Source organism: Lactuca saligna, chromosome 2, assembly GCF_052625555.1.
Source record: "Lactuca saligna cultivar CGN05327 chromosome 2, ASM5262555v1, whole genome shotgun sequence".
Taxonomy (NCBI): Eukaryota; Viridiplantae; Streptophyta; class Magnoliopsida; order Asterales; family Asteraceae; genus Lactuca; species Lactuca saligna.
Window position 1 is genome coordinate 6,303,213 of NC_136418.1, and position 17,232 is coordinate 6,320,444.

General features: G+C 30.7%; 1 protein-coding gene across 1 annotated transcript; it reads left to right on the forward strand.

Moving 5' to 3' along the window:
• The first annotated feature begins 1,469 nt into the window (after positions 1-1,469).
• LOC145030614 (Patched family protein) lies at positions 1,470-17,223 on the forward strand. The gene is made up of 39 exons (XM_078978988.1): positions 1,470-1,691; positions 3,753-3,817; positions 3,968-4,067; positions 4,138-4,245; positions 4,378-4,494; positions 4,885-5,035; positions 5,527-5,774; positions 5,858-6,049; positions 6,175-6,251; positions 7,022-7,139; positions 7,837-7,920; positions 8,027-8,122; positions 8,212-8,313; positions 8,471-8,539; positions 8,728-8,823; positions 8,904-9,011; positions 9,106-9,219; positions 9,364-9,447; positions 9,541-9,669; positions 9,988-10,186; positions 10,914-11,057; positions 11,149-11,192; positions 11,897-11,980; positions 12,075-12,143; positions 12,242-12,318; positions 12,427-12,496; positions 13,049-13,198; positions 13,371-13,436; positions 13,677-13,821; positions 14,022-14,086; positions 14,736-14,801; positions 14,912-15,005; positions 15,116-15,152; positions 15,576-15,633; positions 15,768-15,878; positions 15,983-16,050; positions 16,183-16,249; positions 16,655-16,723; positions 16,874-17,223. The coding sequence occupies exons 1-39, from the start codon at positions 1,644-1,646 to the stop codon at positions 16,961-16,963; spliced, it is 3,879 nt and encodes a 1,292-aa protein (XP_078835114.1). The 5' UTR covers positions 1,470-1,643; the 3' UTR covers positions 16,964-17,223.
• Positions 17,224-17,232: the final 9 nt, after the last annotated feature.

Below are 17,232 nucleotides of genomic sequence, written 5' to 3' on the forward strand. Positions count from 1 at the left end.
TCTTACACATAGATATGAAGTATTTTATATAAATTACGTGCTACGTGTGCATATTATTTGAATACTTGTTGTCTATGCTGGATGAACTACTTTATACATGTTTTAAAAGATTTAAACCGTATATTTATTTTATATCTACAAATATGTTGCGAATGAAACATAGGTAGATGAAATAGTTGGTGTGTGATGAAATAAAATGATGAGAGATAGGTGATGATAGAAAGGTGATGATAATTCGGTAAATAGATGATGATGAATATGTGATGTAGGATGAAAGAAGATACCATAACCTTAACCAGCAATGTGGCGATGTAGTCATCTACCAGAGTATAGATGGCGACCACGTACCATTCTAGACAACCCAGTGGAAACACCAACAGACCCATAACCTGTAGGTGATGAATTACGAGTTCAAGCGATGTTGTAACTACGTATTCATGCGATGATACTCTAACCCCTTACTATGAATTACGAGTTCAGACGATGTTGTAACTACATATTCATAGTATGTCACAAATTTCGCATGTCAAACCAATGGTCATAATTCACATTAGTGAGAATGGTTCATTTTTTTTGTAAAACCAAAATCAGATTGGAAATTTTGATTTTTTATTTTGGAAAACGTCAAACCATTGGTTTTTTATTTCGGTTTTGTTTTTTTTAAATATATTTTCAGGGTTTTGTTTTTTTTTTTTTCATAGATTTCTTCATCAACAAATGTTGCTACAATTTAACAAAAATAAATAATTTGCTAAAACATAATACAAGAGGAAGTTTGTTCACATTTAGTCATTGAACTTTATAGAGGGAAACGAACTTTCGATTTTGTTCATAAACTTTTTTTTTTATCTATTTGCCATTGAACTATTGAAACTGTTTACATTTTACCCTTATGACCGGCAACAGCCGGTCATAAGGGTAAAATGTGAACAGTTTCAATAGTTCAATGGCAAATAGATAACGAAAAAAAGTTTAATGACTAAATGTGACAAATATCGAAAGTTCGTTACCCTTTCAAGTCATTATCCCTATAAGTTACACCTAGTAAAATAATATATTGCTATTAGAAGTAAAAATAAAGTAAATAGTCTACAAACTCAATATTAGATATTGCTATTACGGATTAGTAAATTATAAAAACATTGCTATTGAATATATAAAAATATAAATATATTACCAATACAAATGAAAAATAGAATAGGTATTATTCGTATAAAAATATAATACGTTTTTGTTTTGGTCATTTATGTTAATTTGTTTGATGGGTAAAACGACAATATTTGGTCACAAGGATTCAAGTAACATACGCGTCAATCGTAGTCGACAAATCAACCGAAAGCAAGGAGAGTTCTGTAAATTCATAATCCCACAAAAGATCGACTTCCTGTAAAATGACATAAATACCCTCAGTCTCGAAAACGGCCACTACACTATCCATCCATTAATTACAAATTAGAAAGCTTCTTTTTTTAATTCAACTTGAGTCTGCGACTCTTTGGTTAAATTTCAGTGCTATAAATTCTTTAAATTCTCTTTCTCTTCTCTCTGTCACCAACTCCCAAGGCCCAACGCCTCCGGTCGCCGGAGCTATTTTACGGCCTCTGATCGGCGGTTTATGCAACGACAGCGGTGGTATCACCGTAATGATGACGCTCCCACGGCGACTTTCCACGGCGGTTGCTTGTTTTCAGGCATGCTCTCTTTTACTGAAATTTTATCTGCATGCGTGTGCTTCTTTCTTTTTTATACTAATGATCAATACAACGAATGTGGTATCTACTTCAATCTGTTTTTAGTTTTTTATTAGATTATGAATTTTTTTGGAGAGATGTTTTGTCGTTGTCGTATCATTTCGTAAGCGCTAGCTGTTGTATTAAATGGAACTATAACAATTGTTTTTAATTAATTTGATTGATTGATTAAAACCGATTTATTTAATATTTGAGAAAAAAACAGAACATTTTCGTGTTTTTTGAAGCGTGATCATTTATTAATTTTCATCTCTGTTTTCAGAAGAACCGTATTTCTACTATTTTTAGAGAATTCAATTCAATTTGAAGGAAAAAGCACAAATACGAATAATTGAAAGACATTAATTAATTATCAACCTAGAATCTAAAAATAGTCTATATAGTCTTAGAAAGGTAATTAGTAAAGTTAGTTCACTTTTCAGAGACTAAATTTACCCAATACTGCAACTTTTCTGCGATGAAATTAACTTATTTAATTTGGTTAATCTAGCACTGAATATTACAAGGAAAAAGTAATTTTGAAAAAAAAAAATGTTAATTAGCTCTGTTCTTTTTTTTTTTTTTTTTTTTTTCTCCTTCAGAAAAAATAGGTAGGTCGTTCATGCAATTTTGATTTGATATCCCTGATTTAGGGTAATTTGGTTACACTGAAAAAGATAATACAGAAAAATAAAAGATGCGTATATATCCAGTTCAATTTTTTTATACGAATTGATTTACAAGATAATCGACATTTTTCTACCATATGCTTTTTTTATTTCAAAAAAAAAAAGTTATTGTGGTCACAAAATTTCTGGAACTTGAGACTAAATTGTTGAATTGTTGACATTCTTCTCCCATGTGTGTGTGAAGCACGAGTGCATTATTCTTTAGCTTTTATAAAGCAATGTTGCATTAATAACTCTGATTAGTATTTAACTATTTTTTCAAGAAAAGAAATCTTGCTTGAATTTGTTAATACTAACTGGTGAAACTCTGAGTTTTTTTTTTTTTTTTTTTTTTCATCATTAAGTTCTGGGCAGGCAAAGTTGATGAAAGCGTGTAAAGTGCTATATAGTTAATGAGACTAAATTACCATTTTACCCATACATTCCAAAAACAAAATAATTATTAATTTTAAGATGAGTGGAACTGGGAAGAAAAAATGGTTAAAATGTAAAGGGCATTAAGCCATGAATTTTTGGCTTAACCGATTAATCCATTCTGTCCAAACAGCTGTTCAAAAAAAAAAAAAAAAAATAGGCCCCAAAAGATATTTATCATTATTTAAAATAAAAAAAAATAATTTATGTCACTTCATATGGTGTACTAACAGATCACTCCATCAATTATTGAGTAGCTAGTATCTCTGTTCCTTGAGGTCTTGTTACTTACAGATCACTTCATCTATTATTTAGAGAATGTTTACCATTTATTTTTTTTTTCTGAATAAATAAATGCACTCAATGTACTCATCACAAAGAAACATACATTATAATATATGCATGATATACATCTCATACTTTAATAAATATGGTAAGTATAGGCAATGTTATGGATGGTAAAAAAATTTATTTATTATTCAGGTCCCCCTCTATGTATTTGAATATTATGTGGACATTGTTGAATAAGATTTTCCATACAAAATGTCATTGGTGTATATATCTTTTTTTTTTCACCTATATCTACCAAAATAAAGATGCATGGAAAAAGGTATTGTTTCATTATACCTTTTTTATAACTATATGTTACTATTTTCATTTCTGATGGAAGAAAATATCTTGTTTTGATTACGATGTAATTACTACACAACACTCTCGTAAATAATAATAAAAAAGTTGGCCTATGTACTTTCTACAACTAAAAAGCAAACCACAATAAATGGAATGGAAAATGAAAGACTAAACCTATTTAAACAAGTGGCATGACTATTGACTAGCAAATATATTCTTTGTATTTTAAATTAGTCTATCAGTTTAAAATATTTTGATGACTAATTTACTTGTGAATATATTTTTGCAGTTCTTTTTGTTTGTATGTATATGTAATGCAGAAAGGTATAATACACGGATACTTGCCACACAGAGGTGAACTTTTCTTTAATTATGCAATACTTTAATTAGCTCATTTGAGTATCTTTTTGGCATATTTGAATATGTGACTTACATTTTTGTTCTCACTATTGGTTATTGCCTTTTTAATTTTATTGATGAGAAGAAATTAATGTGTTGATCTAGTGAAAAACATGGTGAAGAATATTGTGCAATGTACGATATATGTGGAGCACGTAGCGATGGGAAAGTACTTAATTGCCCTTTCGGTTCTCCATCTGTAAAGGTACTAGCTTTTTTCCGGAAAGGGTAATTCAATACATTACACTACCTAAATGTTGTTTGCCTCTTTTCAGCCAGATGATTTATTATCAGCTAAGATCCAAAGTTTATGTCCAACAATTTCTGGAAACATTTGTTGTACAGAAGCTCAATTCGATACATTGCGTACACAAGTCCAACAAGTAACATGTTTTCCTTCTTTTATAAATTATAAACCAAAAAAAAAAAAAAATTCACCATGTATAGTTTAATGTTATGCACCTTTTATAGTTGACTTAACCAAATGGTCAAACTTATGTTGTCTTTTCTTGCAGGCAATACCTTTTCTAGTTGGATGTCCTGCATGCTTAAGAAACTTTTTGAATCTATTTTGTGAGCTTACATGCTCTCCACATCAAAGTCAATTCATCAATGTGACTTCAATTTCCAAGGTCAGACTATGTTTATATTCTTGACCAATGAGTAGCTATTTTTAGTTCTTAAGATTTATCAGATAGATGGAGGGAAATGTTGAGATTTGACTAAAATAAAAGAAGTGTTTTTCCCATGTTTGATGACAAGAGAAAAGGGGGAGTGGGCTCCATCCCAATAAATGGACTCTCCAATCAAATACACTTTTAAGTGTTTGATTCTTTTCTTTTCTTCTTTTGTTTTATATCGTAGAAAAGTGTTTGTTAAAGCTTTGGAGAGTGTGGGTGTAATTTTGGAGATTTCATTTTCCCATTGGTCTTAGTTGACCCGATGCAGTGCATATTGCATATTTTATATTTCACATTTGTCAATGAAATATTGATTTTTTTTTTTTATTATTTTGATTTCAGATAAAGAACAATATGACTGTGGGTGGTATTGACTACTATATAACTGACACTTTCGGAGAGGGTTTATTTGATTCCTGCAAGGATGTAAAGTTTGGCACCATGAATTCTCGGGCTATTGAGTTTGTTGGTGCTAGTGCTAAGAATTTCAAAGGTACAGTTTACTACAATATTATTAAAAGGAGTGAATTACACGAATGGTCCTTATGGTTTGGGGTAATTGCACGTTTCATCCCTAACTTATTTTTTTAACTCAAGGTCCCTACAATTTGTTTTTGTTGTGCGTTTGGTCCCTGTTTTACCTAAAAACACTATTTTGCCATTGATTTTTTAAATAAGATGGGGTAGGCAAGGTAAGGTAAGGTGAGGTGGAAGTGGGGTTGGGGTGTGTTTATTTAAATAAATTAAAAAATGAAGCGCAAAATAGTCTTTTTAGGTAAAACAGGGACCAAGTGCGCAACAAAAGCAAACTGTAGGGACCTTCCGAGTTAAAAAAATAAGTTAGGGACCAAACATGCAAATTATCCAAAACCATAGGGACCATTTGTGTAATTTACTCTTAAAAGAGATATATATTTATTTCGAATCAAATCCTACATTTTTCTTTTTTAAAATTAAATGTTCTGTTTTTTTTTTTTTTGGCAGAGTGGTTTGCTTTCATTGGTCGAAAAGCAGACCTTCAGGTACCAGGTTCACCCTATGGAATAAACTTTCGTCCAGATGCTGACGTGGCAACAGGAATGAAGCCTATGAATGTGACTACTTATTCATGTGGTGACACGTCATTAGGCTGTTCTTGTGGTGATTGTCCTTCATCTCCTGTTTGTTCAAGTTCTACCCTTTCATCACCTCACAACAAGGGTTCTTGCTCAGTTAAAATTGGCTCTCTTAAGGTAAATTTATTACCAATCTATAAACGTTAACTTTTGCTCACATATTGTGATATTTATTTAGTGATTCTTAAATTTTCTTGTAGGCAAGATGCGTTGAAGTTTCATTAGCAATAGTGTATATTATTTTGGCCTCTTTGTTTCTTGCATGGGGTTTGTTTTATAAAAGAGGAGCAAGGAAAACATCTTTGAGAACTAGACCATTAGTGAATGTGACAAATGGTGGTGATCAAGTACAGCATGTCCATGGGAAAAAAGACAAGAATATCCCCATGCAGGTATTATAATTTCATATTTGTTTAATACTGTCCCTTTATAGAATAAATGTATAACATGTAGAAAAATGTTTTGAAATTTTTTATTTTTTCAATAACTATCATCTTATCGATTATGTTAATCTTAGATGCCTGAGGATAACCCTCAAATAGCAAGTGGGGTTCAGCTTTCAGTTGTTCAAGGATACATGGCAAAAACTTTCAGGTCATAACTCATAAAGTCAATTAGTCAATGCTAATAGCTACACATATAAAGAGTTAATAACAAAAAAGACCAAAATAGTTAAAAATATAACACCTAATGTTCATCTTATCAACATTTATCACAAAAAACGACTACCTATTTCACGTAATTACTTAGTCCCCACCAGATTTTTTTTTTTAAAAAGTGCAACTTTTTTTAGGGAAAAAGGACATCATTTCTTTCGCAAAAATGACATCATTTTTTTTTTTCGTGAAAATGACATCATTTTTGTGAAAAAGATTCTAAGTTTGCGAAAATATGATGTGGGACCCCGGACCTCTTAAATAACATTTTAGGGAGATAAGAGGTCATTTTCTCACATAAAAGAAGTATTGTCCGTTTTTTTTTCTGCCACGAAATATGATGTGATTACTAAAAAAACAATCACACTGTTTTTTACAAAATAGGTGGTTATTATCTCATAAAAATAGTAGTGCATGTTTGCTTCACAGAAAATGATGTGGAGACCACTAAAAAACAATCTCATTGGATGATTCTTTTTCGTGAAGTATAAAAAAAGTGTTACGTTTTTCTTTTTCTTTTTTTTCTTTTTTTTTTTTTTTTTGTGAGATATGATGTGGGACCACTAAAAAAATTCGAAAAAAACATTGGATGATTCTATTTTGTGAAATGGGTTATCATTTTGTGATATGACATTCCTAATTTTTGTGTTTTTTGTTAATAATTCTAAAATAAAACCATTAGATCTTGACAGAGACATTATTTTACAGGTTATATGGAGCGTGGGTTGCTAGAAATCCGGTTATTGTCTTGTGTTCTTCATTAGCTGTTGTTCTTCTTCTTGGTTTAGGCTTAATCCGTTTTCAAGTAGAGACACGCCCTGAGAAAGTATGAACTACAACTAATTATTTTTTACTTGAGTTTTCTAATTTACTTTATATCTCAACTCTGTTCATGGTTTATTTTTGTATTAATGACAAGTAGCGTTTTATACAAAGATGACTAAATTACATAAATTGTCCCTGTTGTTATGCCAAATTTACAGGTTAAGTACTCATCTATAATTTTACACCTTTTTTGTCCCTGAAAGTAAGTAGCGTAACCCTTTTGTCTGTAGCCAACCTAAAATGACTACTTTTCCGTTATTGTTTTTTTTTTTTTTTTTTTAATTATTTGTTTCTTATTTATAGTTGTAATATAGCAACAGGAAACTTTGCATGACCAGTTTTCCTATTGCTACATCAAAATTATAACTAATAACTTTCTTAAAAAATCGTATAAAGACAAAATAGTCATTTTTTGGTTGAAATTAAGGGTTACAATACTTTGCTTTCATAGACAAAAAAGGTTGAAATTAAGGATGAGGACCAAATCCGTAGTTTTTACATAACTACATGGACTATTTCTGTAGTTTACTCTGTTCAGAGCATTTTAGTCCTGTATCAATCGCTAGGTTTCTTGACTTAACATATACAGACCTTCTTAACCCATAAAGTCAAAAAGAATATATGTACTCCTATATTCATTAAGCAGATTAAGTTAAAAAAAACAGGGACTTATTATCTTTGTACTATTATTATTGCAGCTTTGGGTAGGCCATGGGAGTAGAGCTGCAGAAGAGAAACAATACTTTGATAGCCACCTCGCTCCTTTCTATAGAATCGAGCAGGTGAGTATATATCAGCATAAATAGTTTTTCTCGATATTTCACATATTCAAAAAAAATTATTTATTTATTTACATTTTGTCATAATGCATCCAACCATTATATGCAGCTCTTATTGGCGACTAAACCTTTGGCTACACATGAGAAACCACCGAGTATTGTGACAGAGGAAAATATTAAGTTGCTTTTTGCAATACAAGATAAGGTACTATTTGATTTTACTTCCTAATTATCAATGCCATGATATTTTTGGTTATTGTGTTGAGAAATGTATAAGTTGAAATATTTTAATAGGTAGATGGAATTCGAGCAAATTATACTGGATCATTGGTTTCTTTGACAGACATATGCATGAAACCTCTGGGTGAGGCTTGTGCTACACAAAGTATTCTTCAGGTAATTAATTCTCTTTTACTGTAGTAAATATCTATGGAAGCTTTCATAATATATATAATGAATTACAAGCTAAAGTGTTTCTTCATTTAGAGTGTACACAATTGTAGCATATGTTGTGTACTTTCTAATGATTTCTTTTTTGTTTTTTATGTTGCAGTATTACAAAATGGATCCTAAAAACTTTGAGAATTATGGGGGTATTGAACATGCTGAATACTGCTTTCAGGTATATATATTGGTTTGGAAAAAATCCTTGTTTCATGTTAACCAACTAATCCCAACAATGTTATTTATGCATGGTTGCATATTTTATTTCTATATTGGTATTTTATAAATCCTACTCTTGTAACATGTCTTTATCTATCATGAAAATTAAAGCAATCTGAAATTGGTTGTTTGGATGATTTATGTTAGCATTACACTTCTGATGAGAACTGCATGAGTGCATTCAAAGGCCCACTAGAACCAAGCACAGCATTAGGAGGTTTCTCTGGTAGCAATTACTCTGAGGTAATTCCATGATATATTATTTTTTTATCGCAACTTTATTTATGTTTTATAGTGACCCTACAACAATGATTAAAAGACAGGCTTCTGCATTCATCATAACTTATCCTGTGAACAACGTGATCGATAAAGAAAGCAATGAAACTAAAAGGGCAATTGCATGGGAGAAAGCCTTCATTAAATTAGTGGAGGTTTGTCTTTTTTCCTTTTTTCTCTTTTCTTTTCAGCTGAAATGGATATTTTTTATGACATTTCACTTAATTTTCTACTCTTAATACATATCAGGATGAGCTCCTGCCAATGGTGGCATCTAAGAATTTGACATTATCCTATTCTTCTGAAAGCTCTATTGAAGAAGAATTGAAAAGAGAAAGTACTGCAGATGCTATAACAATTTTGGTAAGAGCTTGTTTTGTGTTCTTGTGTGTGTGTGTGTGTGTTTTTGATCTTTCTCTATCATGTGGAAAAGTTTGATGGTGTTTTAGTTTGATAGATTTAACTTCACGTGAAAGTACATGGTTTGTATTTGTGCTTATTTTTCAGATAAGTTACCTTGTGATGTTTGCTTATATATCTTTGGCATTGGGTGACACTCCTCGCTTCACTTCATTTTATATTTCGTCCAAGGTATTTTCATCATCTAGCAAAGCCTTTAATTAATAATATTTTTAAGACAATCACTATTCAAATTTTAATTATTTAAATATTCTTATACCCTAGGTATTGCTTGGGCTTTCTGGAGTAATGCTTGTCATGCTATCAGTTATTGCATCAGTTGGTTTTTTCAGTGCAATTGGAGTAAAATCTACACTCATCATCATGGAAGTCATCCCTTTTCTTGTTTTGGCTGTAAGTTTCATCCTTTTCTGTATCATGTGTTCTCTCCAATTGCTTTTATATGAACAAAAGCAAGAAACAGCAACTTACTTTTGTATATTTATCTACTACAACATTGTATTTTCAAAAATATACCAATTATAGCTATCTTCATTGCCATAATTGGAAGAACTTTCAAAGTATAATAATGTTATAATAGAGAAAATGAAAATAAGATGCTATGATAAAGAGATAATTAAAAGTACATTGCTATTTCTTTCATGTTTCTCTTAAAGTAAGATTGGCTTATATGAGATGAAGAGATTATTAATTTGGTATATGTTTTGAAAGGTTGGAGTAGACAACATGTGCATTCTAGTGCATGCAGTTAAAAGGCAACAAGTGGAGTTGCCTTTGGAAGGCCGAATAAGTAATGCACTTGCAGAAGTGGGACCATCTATAACTCTCGCCAGTCTGTCTGAAGTTTTAGCATTTGCGGTTGGAAGCTTTATTCCTATGCCAGCATGTCGCGTATTTTCCATGTTTGCAGGTTAGACATGGATTTTTGTTTATGTGACATGAAATAGCACCATATTTTTGTTTATAGCATCCTACTTTTGTTTCTTATGTGACATGAAATAGCAACATACTTTCATTTATCTTTGTTTATAGCATCCTACATTTGTTTCTTTCTATTAACACATTGTCCTTTCTATACTTTATATTAAGACATTATACTCTGAAAAATCTACTATGTTATAAGCATTGTAGTAAAAATCTACTCAATTATAACAGTGAAAATTGTTTTGTATTTTGATAACATGGTGGATTTTTTTTTAAATACAATGTTGTATTAGAAAAAATGAAAGTAGAATGCTATAACAAACAAATCAATGAAAGTACACTGCTATATCTTGCATTTAACCCTTGACAATGACCTAAATGCGACAAATGGCAACATACTTTCATTTATTTGTTAGTTAAAGCATCATCCTATTACAGTTTCTTATTACTATTATTGTAATTTCAGTTTTTCTTTTTCTCGTTGAGACATTACTTCGATAAATCTACCCATTTATAGCAGTGAAATTGTTTTGTATTTGGATCACATTGTTACAGTTGGGGGGTTTTATTTAGAGTAGAATGTTGTAATAGAAAGAAATGATAGTAGGATGTTATAATATACAAATTATTTAAGTATGATGCAATTTCTTGCATTTGACCCTTGATAATACTATAATGGACTTGTGTAACATTGCTTCACACTTACATTTCAGCACTGGCTATTCTCTTGGATTTCCTTCTGCAAGTCACTGCTTTTGTAGCTTTGATTGTTTTTGATTTTATGAGAGCTGAGGACCAGAGGATTGATTGTTTTCCTTGTATTAAAGCTTCAAGCTCAGTTTCTGATACTGATCAAGGTCTGTGAAAGGTCTACCTTATCAATTTTACTGCGTTAGTTATATTTTATTTTGCATAATATAAAGGGTTTTGAAATCATTGCTATTTCAGTTAATAATCAGAGAAAATCTGGATTACTTACTCGGTATATGAAGGTATATAACATGTCTCCATCATCTATGAAATGTTCTTTCTTTTTCTTTTTTCTTTTTTTGTATCTGCACAATGGTATGATCACTGAGGCTAGAAGTTTTAGGTAAGGAAATGGTAAAATGAAATGAGTTTATTTTATGGATATAGAGAAGCATGTGACATACCATTAAAATCTAGGGCTAAATTATAGAAAACTTACTTCCATTTATAGGTGTATTATTGCATCCTACTTTCATTTCTTTCTATTACAACATGGTACTTCCATTGTTATTTCTTATAAAGGCATTGTAGTATAACAAAAAGGTGAACAGTCATAACATTGTAGTTTGAAAATTATACTTAACTACAACATTGTAGTTTCATTTATTCTCTTCTTGGACATTATACTTTGAAAAATCTAATCAATTAGAGCAGTTACTTTCATTTCTTTCTATTATAGCATCTCACTTTCACTTCTTTCTTATAAAAGCATTATAGTTTGAAAAATCTACCAATTGTAGCAGTGAAAATTGCTTTGTATTTGGATAACATTTCCATATCTGGGCATATTTTTTAAAGTATAATGTTAATAAACTAATGAACAAAAATATGTTGCTATTTTTTGCATTTTACCTATTATTTATATGCAAGTATCAGTGTGTGAATAGTTTTCTTTATGAAATAGCTTTATGTGGTCACATTGTTTCAAATTTATGCTACTTTTCAGGAGGTTCATGCACCCATCTTAGGTCTATGGGTAGTCAAACTTGTAGTCATTGCTGTGTTTGCTGCATTATCATTGGCCAGCATTGTAAGTTTTTTTAATTGGAATATTCTTAATCTGTTTCCCAAGAATTTTTCAATTCACACCCCTCTAATATTTTTCATCTTAATTTATTTATAAGGCATTATGTACAAGGATTCAACCTGGTTTAGAACAACAAATAGTTATGCCTCGAGACTCATATCTTCAGGTATGATAAGCTTCTGATACAAATATTTATAAAAATCTGAACTCATGTGGTAATATGTCAACAGTTAAAACGTTTTTAAAATATCATTTCTTCTGCAGGGTTATTTTAATAATGTCTCAGAGTATCTCAGAATTGGTCCACCTCTATATTTTGTTGTGAAAAACTATAATTACAGGTATATTTTTTTTCTCCTTAATGCACGCTTTTGATGAAGTTCATTTCAACTTGTAATGTAGACTACAAGTTTTTGTTTTTTTCACGTTAAGTTTTCCTGTTTTCTCAGTTCAGAATCAAGACATACAAATCAGTTGTGCTCCATCAATCATTGTGATGCAAACTCCCTTTTGAATGAGGTATGAAAGTGTTAATTATTTGGGAAGCTGTTTGGTTGGATGGAATGGAATTATGATGAAAGGAGTAATGGAATGAGTTGTTAATTCTATTGTGTACAATATATAATTATGATCAATGAACTTTTATTTACAAAAATAAAAAATTATACATAATAAAAGCTCATTAAACCCCAGTAAGTTAATGAAAGTAATCTTTTTCAGTTATTCTAAAAATTAAAAAGTAATTTAGTTATAACAAAAAAGGTTTGTTTCATTAAAAATTACATAAATAGAAATTCCTTTGTCATCTTAGAGCATTTACTTCTACTTACTTTGTGTTGCATTGTAATATGGGTGAGTGATTATAAGCACCAAATATGAAGTCCTAGAAGGATACAATTATGACATAAAGTTAGAGTTACTCCATATTCTAATACTTCCTCTTAGTTTTTCTCTATAATTTTTACTTTTAATGTTATATTATTTAATTCCGTACCCATATTTCCATAATTTAAAAGGTAACAGGATATTAATCGAGTACCTTGTGATGAAGTTAAAATTGATTAATTGCAGATATCAAAAGCATCTCTAGTACCTACATCAAGCTACATTGCTAAACCTGCTGCTTCATGGCTTGATGATTTTCTTGTTTGGGTATCTCCAGAAGCTTTTGGATGCTGCAGAAAGTTCACTAATGGAAGTTATTGCCCCCCTGATGATCAGGTTTAACCACTTCCAATATTCTTGCTTCCTTTAACACACAACTTTGTCTTCCAAAATTATCATCATATATCTCAGTTGATGTCATCTGTAGATTCTATAAAATCATTATTAAGCTGAATCTAAATATGTCAAAAGAAGTGTATGTACTAAAAGCATATGATGTTTCTTTCAGCCTCCTTGTTGTTCTTCTAGTGATGGTTCTTGTAGCACAAATGGATTTTGCAAGGACTGTACAACGGTAACTACTTATATAAGTTTTTACTTAGTTTGTATTATTTTATTAGGACATTGTACTTTGAAAAATATAACCAATTATAACATTTAAAAATGCTTTGTAATTTGATGATATTGCTATAATCGGGTAGATTTTCTTAAGTAGCTAGAATACCTTTAATAGAAAGAAAGGAAAGTAAGATGCTATAGTAATCATTTCATGAAAAGCACATTGTTTGTATTTAACCTATTTTATGATTTACAGTGTTTTCGTCACTCAGATTTCCAAAATGATCGTCCAACTACACCACAATTCAAGGAGAAGCTTCCATGGTTTCTTGATTCTCTCCCTTCTGCTGATTGTGCAAAAGGTGGCCATGGAGCTTACACCAATAGTGTGGAACTTACAGGTTCACTAATTTTAGTATCTTTAAAATTATGTTATTGAAATGTACTATGAATTTAAACACAAAGAATAAGTCATTCATGTTGTTGAAGCACTGTTTTCACATAAGAAAGTGACTTAAAATAGTGTACAACTAATTTTAATATCATTGAAGTGATGCTTACATCAGCATGACTATAATAATAGTTTACATTTTGTCCTCAGGTTTCGAGAATGGTATTATTCAAACATCTTCCTTCCGTACATATCACACACCCCTGAACAAACAGGTAGCAAATCTAGCTAATTATAATGATGTCATCTGAATATAAAACTATTTTTAATGCTATAATTGGGTAGATTTTTTAAAATAGAATGTCATAATAGGAAAAAAGGGATTGTGAAAGTATTGGGTTGTTTGGGATTGCTTATTAAAACAATTTATGTATTTTGGTAAAGGTGCTTATTAGCTTATCTAGTACCAAAATGCAGTTTAAGAAAAGATTTTCGGATTAGTTTATGTGTTACCAAACACAATGGTGAGAAGTTAAAATGAAATCACTTTTCCAAACACTGAAATTAGCTTATTAAATTTAACTTTACCAAACCACTATAAGCTGATAAAATGAACAAGTTTTCCAAAAGTGTTTATTTAAGTAAATAAGAGAAGCTATTTTGTGAAATCCTCATATTAGCTTATTAGCATTACCAAAACGCAATATGCTAATAAGCACGTTACATAAGCAATCACAAACTCCCGCTACAATGCCCTAATAAGAAAAAATGAAACTACAGTAATAGAAAGAAATGAAATTGGGATGTTATACTACACAAATAAATGAAATTCTGTTAGTATTTCATACATTTAGCCCTATTAAAGCACAACCAACTACTTTATATCATGCCCTTAATTCATCAGAGTTTTTGTTTTTAATCCAGGTTGATTTTGTTAACTCAATGAGGGCTGCACGAGAATTTAGCTCAAGGGTTTCTGATTCCTTAAATGTAATACAACTGTTAAACATGAAATGCCTTGTTATAAAATTGTTTGTATTTATTTATATATATATTTAAAAATGAAGTTTTAACTATATAACAATTACCTCCTTTTGCAGATTGAGGTGTTTCCTTATTCTGTATTTTACATGTTCTTTGAGCAATATCTTGACATATGGAAGACAGCATTGATCAGTCTTGCAATAGCCATTGGTTAGCCATTTTTCATATAAGGAATTCCAGTCTTCTTCTCACTTCTATAAGTTAAATGGCTTCTTAATTACTTCTAAATTCTGATAAATTACTTCCCCATGATTCTACAGGTGCTGTATTTGTTGTCTGCTTGGTTATTACATGTAGGTAAGTTCCATTCCCCTTATGGTAGGACTGACATACTCTATTTTTCTTATCTGTTTGGTTTGATGGAATGGACAATGTGCTTTGTGGAATATTTTTGGAAGCAATGAAATCTATCAAAGGATTTGGATTCTACATGAATTGGAATGATCAAAAGGAATCATGATCTGCCACACATTTAGTTAGAAGAAAATGGAATGAAATTCATTAATAAATTAAACCTACATAAAGACTATAATTTTATTTATATAAATATATTTAATTTGTTTTTCATAAAGATATAAGTTTGAAATCATTATTTTTAATTATTTCAGTAGATCTACATAATGAACCATTCCATTCCTTCTCTGATTCCATCATGCCAAAAAACTACCAAAGTTTGAGCTAATGATGATTTGTTTTTTCTCTTTCTTTCTTCCATTTCAGCCTATGGAGCTCAAGTATCATTGTACTTGTGCTGGTGATGATTCTTGTGGATATGTTGGTATGTTTCATTCTTGTTTTGTTCCTAAGCTCAACAATTCCAAAGTGTCATTGTTAAAACTTATTTTATATATATGTATGTGTATATATATATATATGTATTGTGGGAATGATTTGTTCTTGAATTGTGTGAAGGGAGTGATGGCCATTCTGAACATCCAACTGAATGCTGTGTCTGTTGTTAACCTGGTGATGTCAGTGGGTATTGCTGTCGAGTTTTGTGTACATATAACACATGCTTTCTTGGTAAGTCATACTCTCCCAATTTTATCTTTAAAATTTCCTGTTGCCTATGTATAATTCCAAGGGTAGAAAGGTCATTTCTCACTGCTATTTTGCTCTGCTGGCAGGTTAGTAGCGGTGATAGAGATCAGCGGACAAAGGAGGCTTTGGGTACAATGGGTGCTTCAGTTTTCAGGTTTCCAGTTTTTCTTTTTTCTTTTCTTTTTTCTCACTGCTTACTTTATCCTATATTGCTAACTCAGCATTTTATATTTTGATAAAAAAAGACTATGAAACCCGAACATTATTTTTGTTCTTTCTTCTGCAGTGGAATAACAATTACAAAGCTAGTAGGAGTAATCGTCCTCTGCTTCTCAAGGACCGAAATATTTGTGGTATTACTCTAATCTTAAAATTGCATTGGTAAATAAGATTTCAGAAGGAGGGCATTTTTGTAACATACAAGATATGTAAAGTGTTTTCTTCATGTTCCACCTTTTCGATTGGAACAAAATCAATCAAAGTAAAATGCACACCAAACAAGACTATCATGGATTCATATCATGTCTACAAAAGTTGTTTATCATGATCTCAAACATTTCTACATAAATATATGGAATTTTTTGTTTGTGGAATTTATAGTAAAAATAGACTATTTATGCCCCAAAGTTAGACCACCAACTAATATATATATATATATATATATATATATATATATATATATATATATATATATATATATTCTCATTATATGATCCACTTTATTTACTACTTACTTAACATTTGATTTTGGTATGTAGGTTTACTACTTCCAAATGTATCTGGCATTGGTTCTTCTTGGTTTCTTACATGGGCTCATTTTCTTGCCAGTAAGTTATTATAACCATTTCTCCATCGTTCTTGCCTCATAAATTTTTTTTCCTCATGAAAAAGAATTCATTTTGTCACATTGGCATCAGTCTCACTTCCATTCCAGTGCATACCAAACACAGTACAAACTAATGATTATATGTTTGTAGGTGGTACTAAGCATGTTTGGCCCACCTTCTAGACGAGTTCTTATTGAGAGGAAAGAAGATAACAAGTCTTCCGCTTCATCATCATTATAACTTAGATTCTTTCAGTCTTGTTCTCTCTCTCAATCATTCTCAATTTATCATAGGCGAATTTTCTCATGAAAAAAATGAGGGTGAACACAATCAATGTGTAAAGTGATAAAATATAGAGCTATCTTAAGTTATATAGACTACACGTGAGCATAGATGTAACTTAACTTCTATCCATTTATGTAATTATAAACTACTCATAGCTTGTAACTCGTTATTATGGATTTGGTTCTGTGTCTAATTGATATTTTTTTTTTTGGTTTTGTAATTAG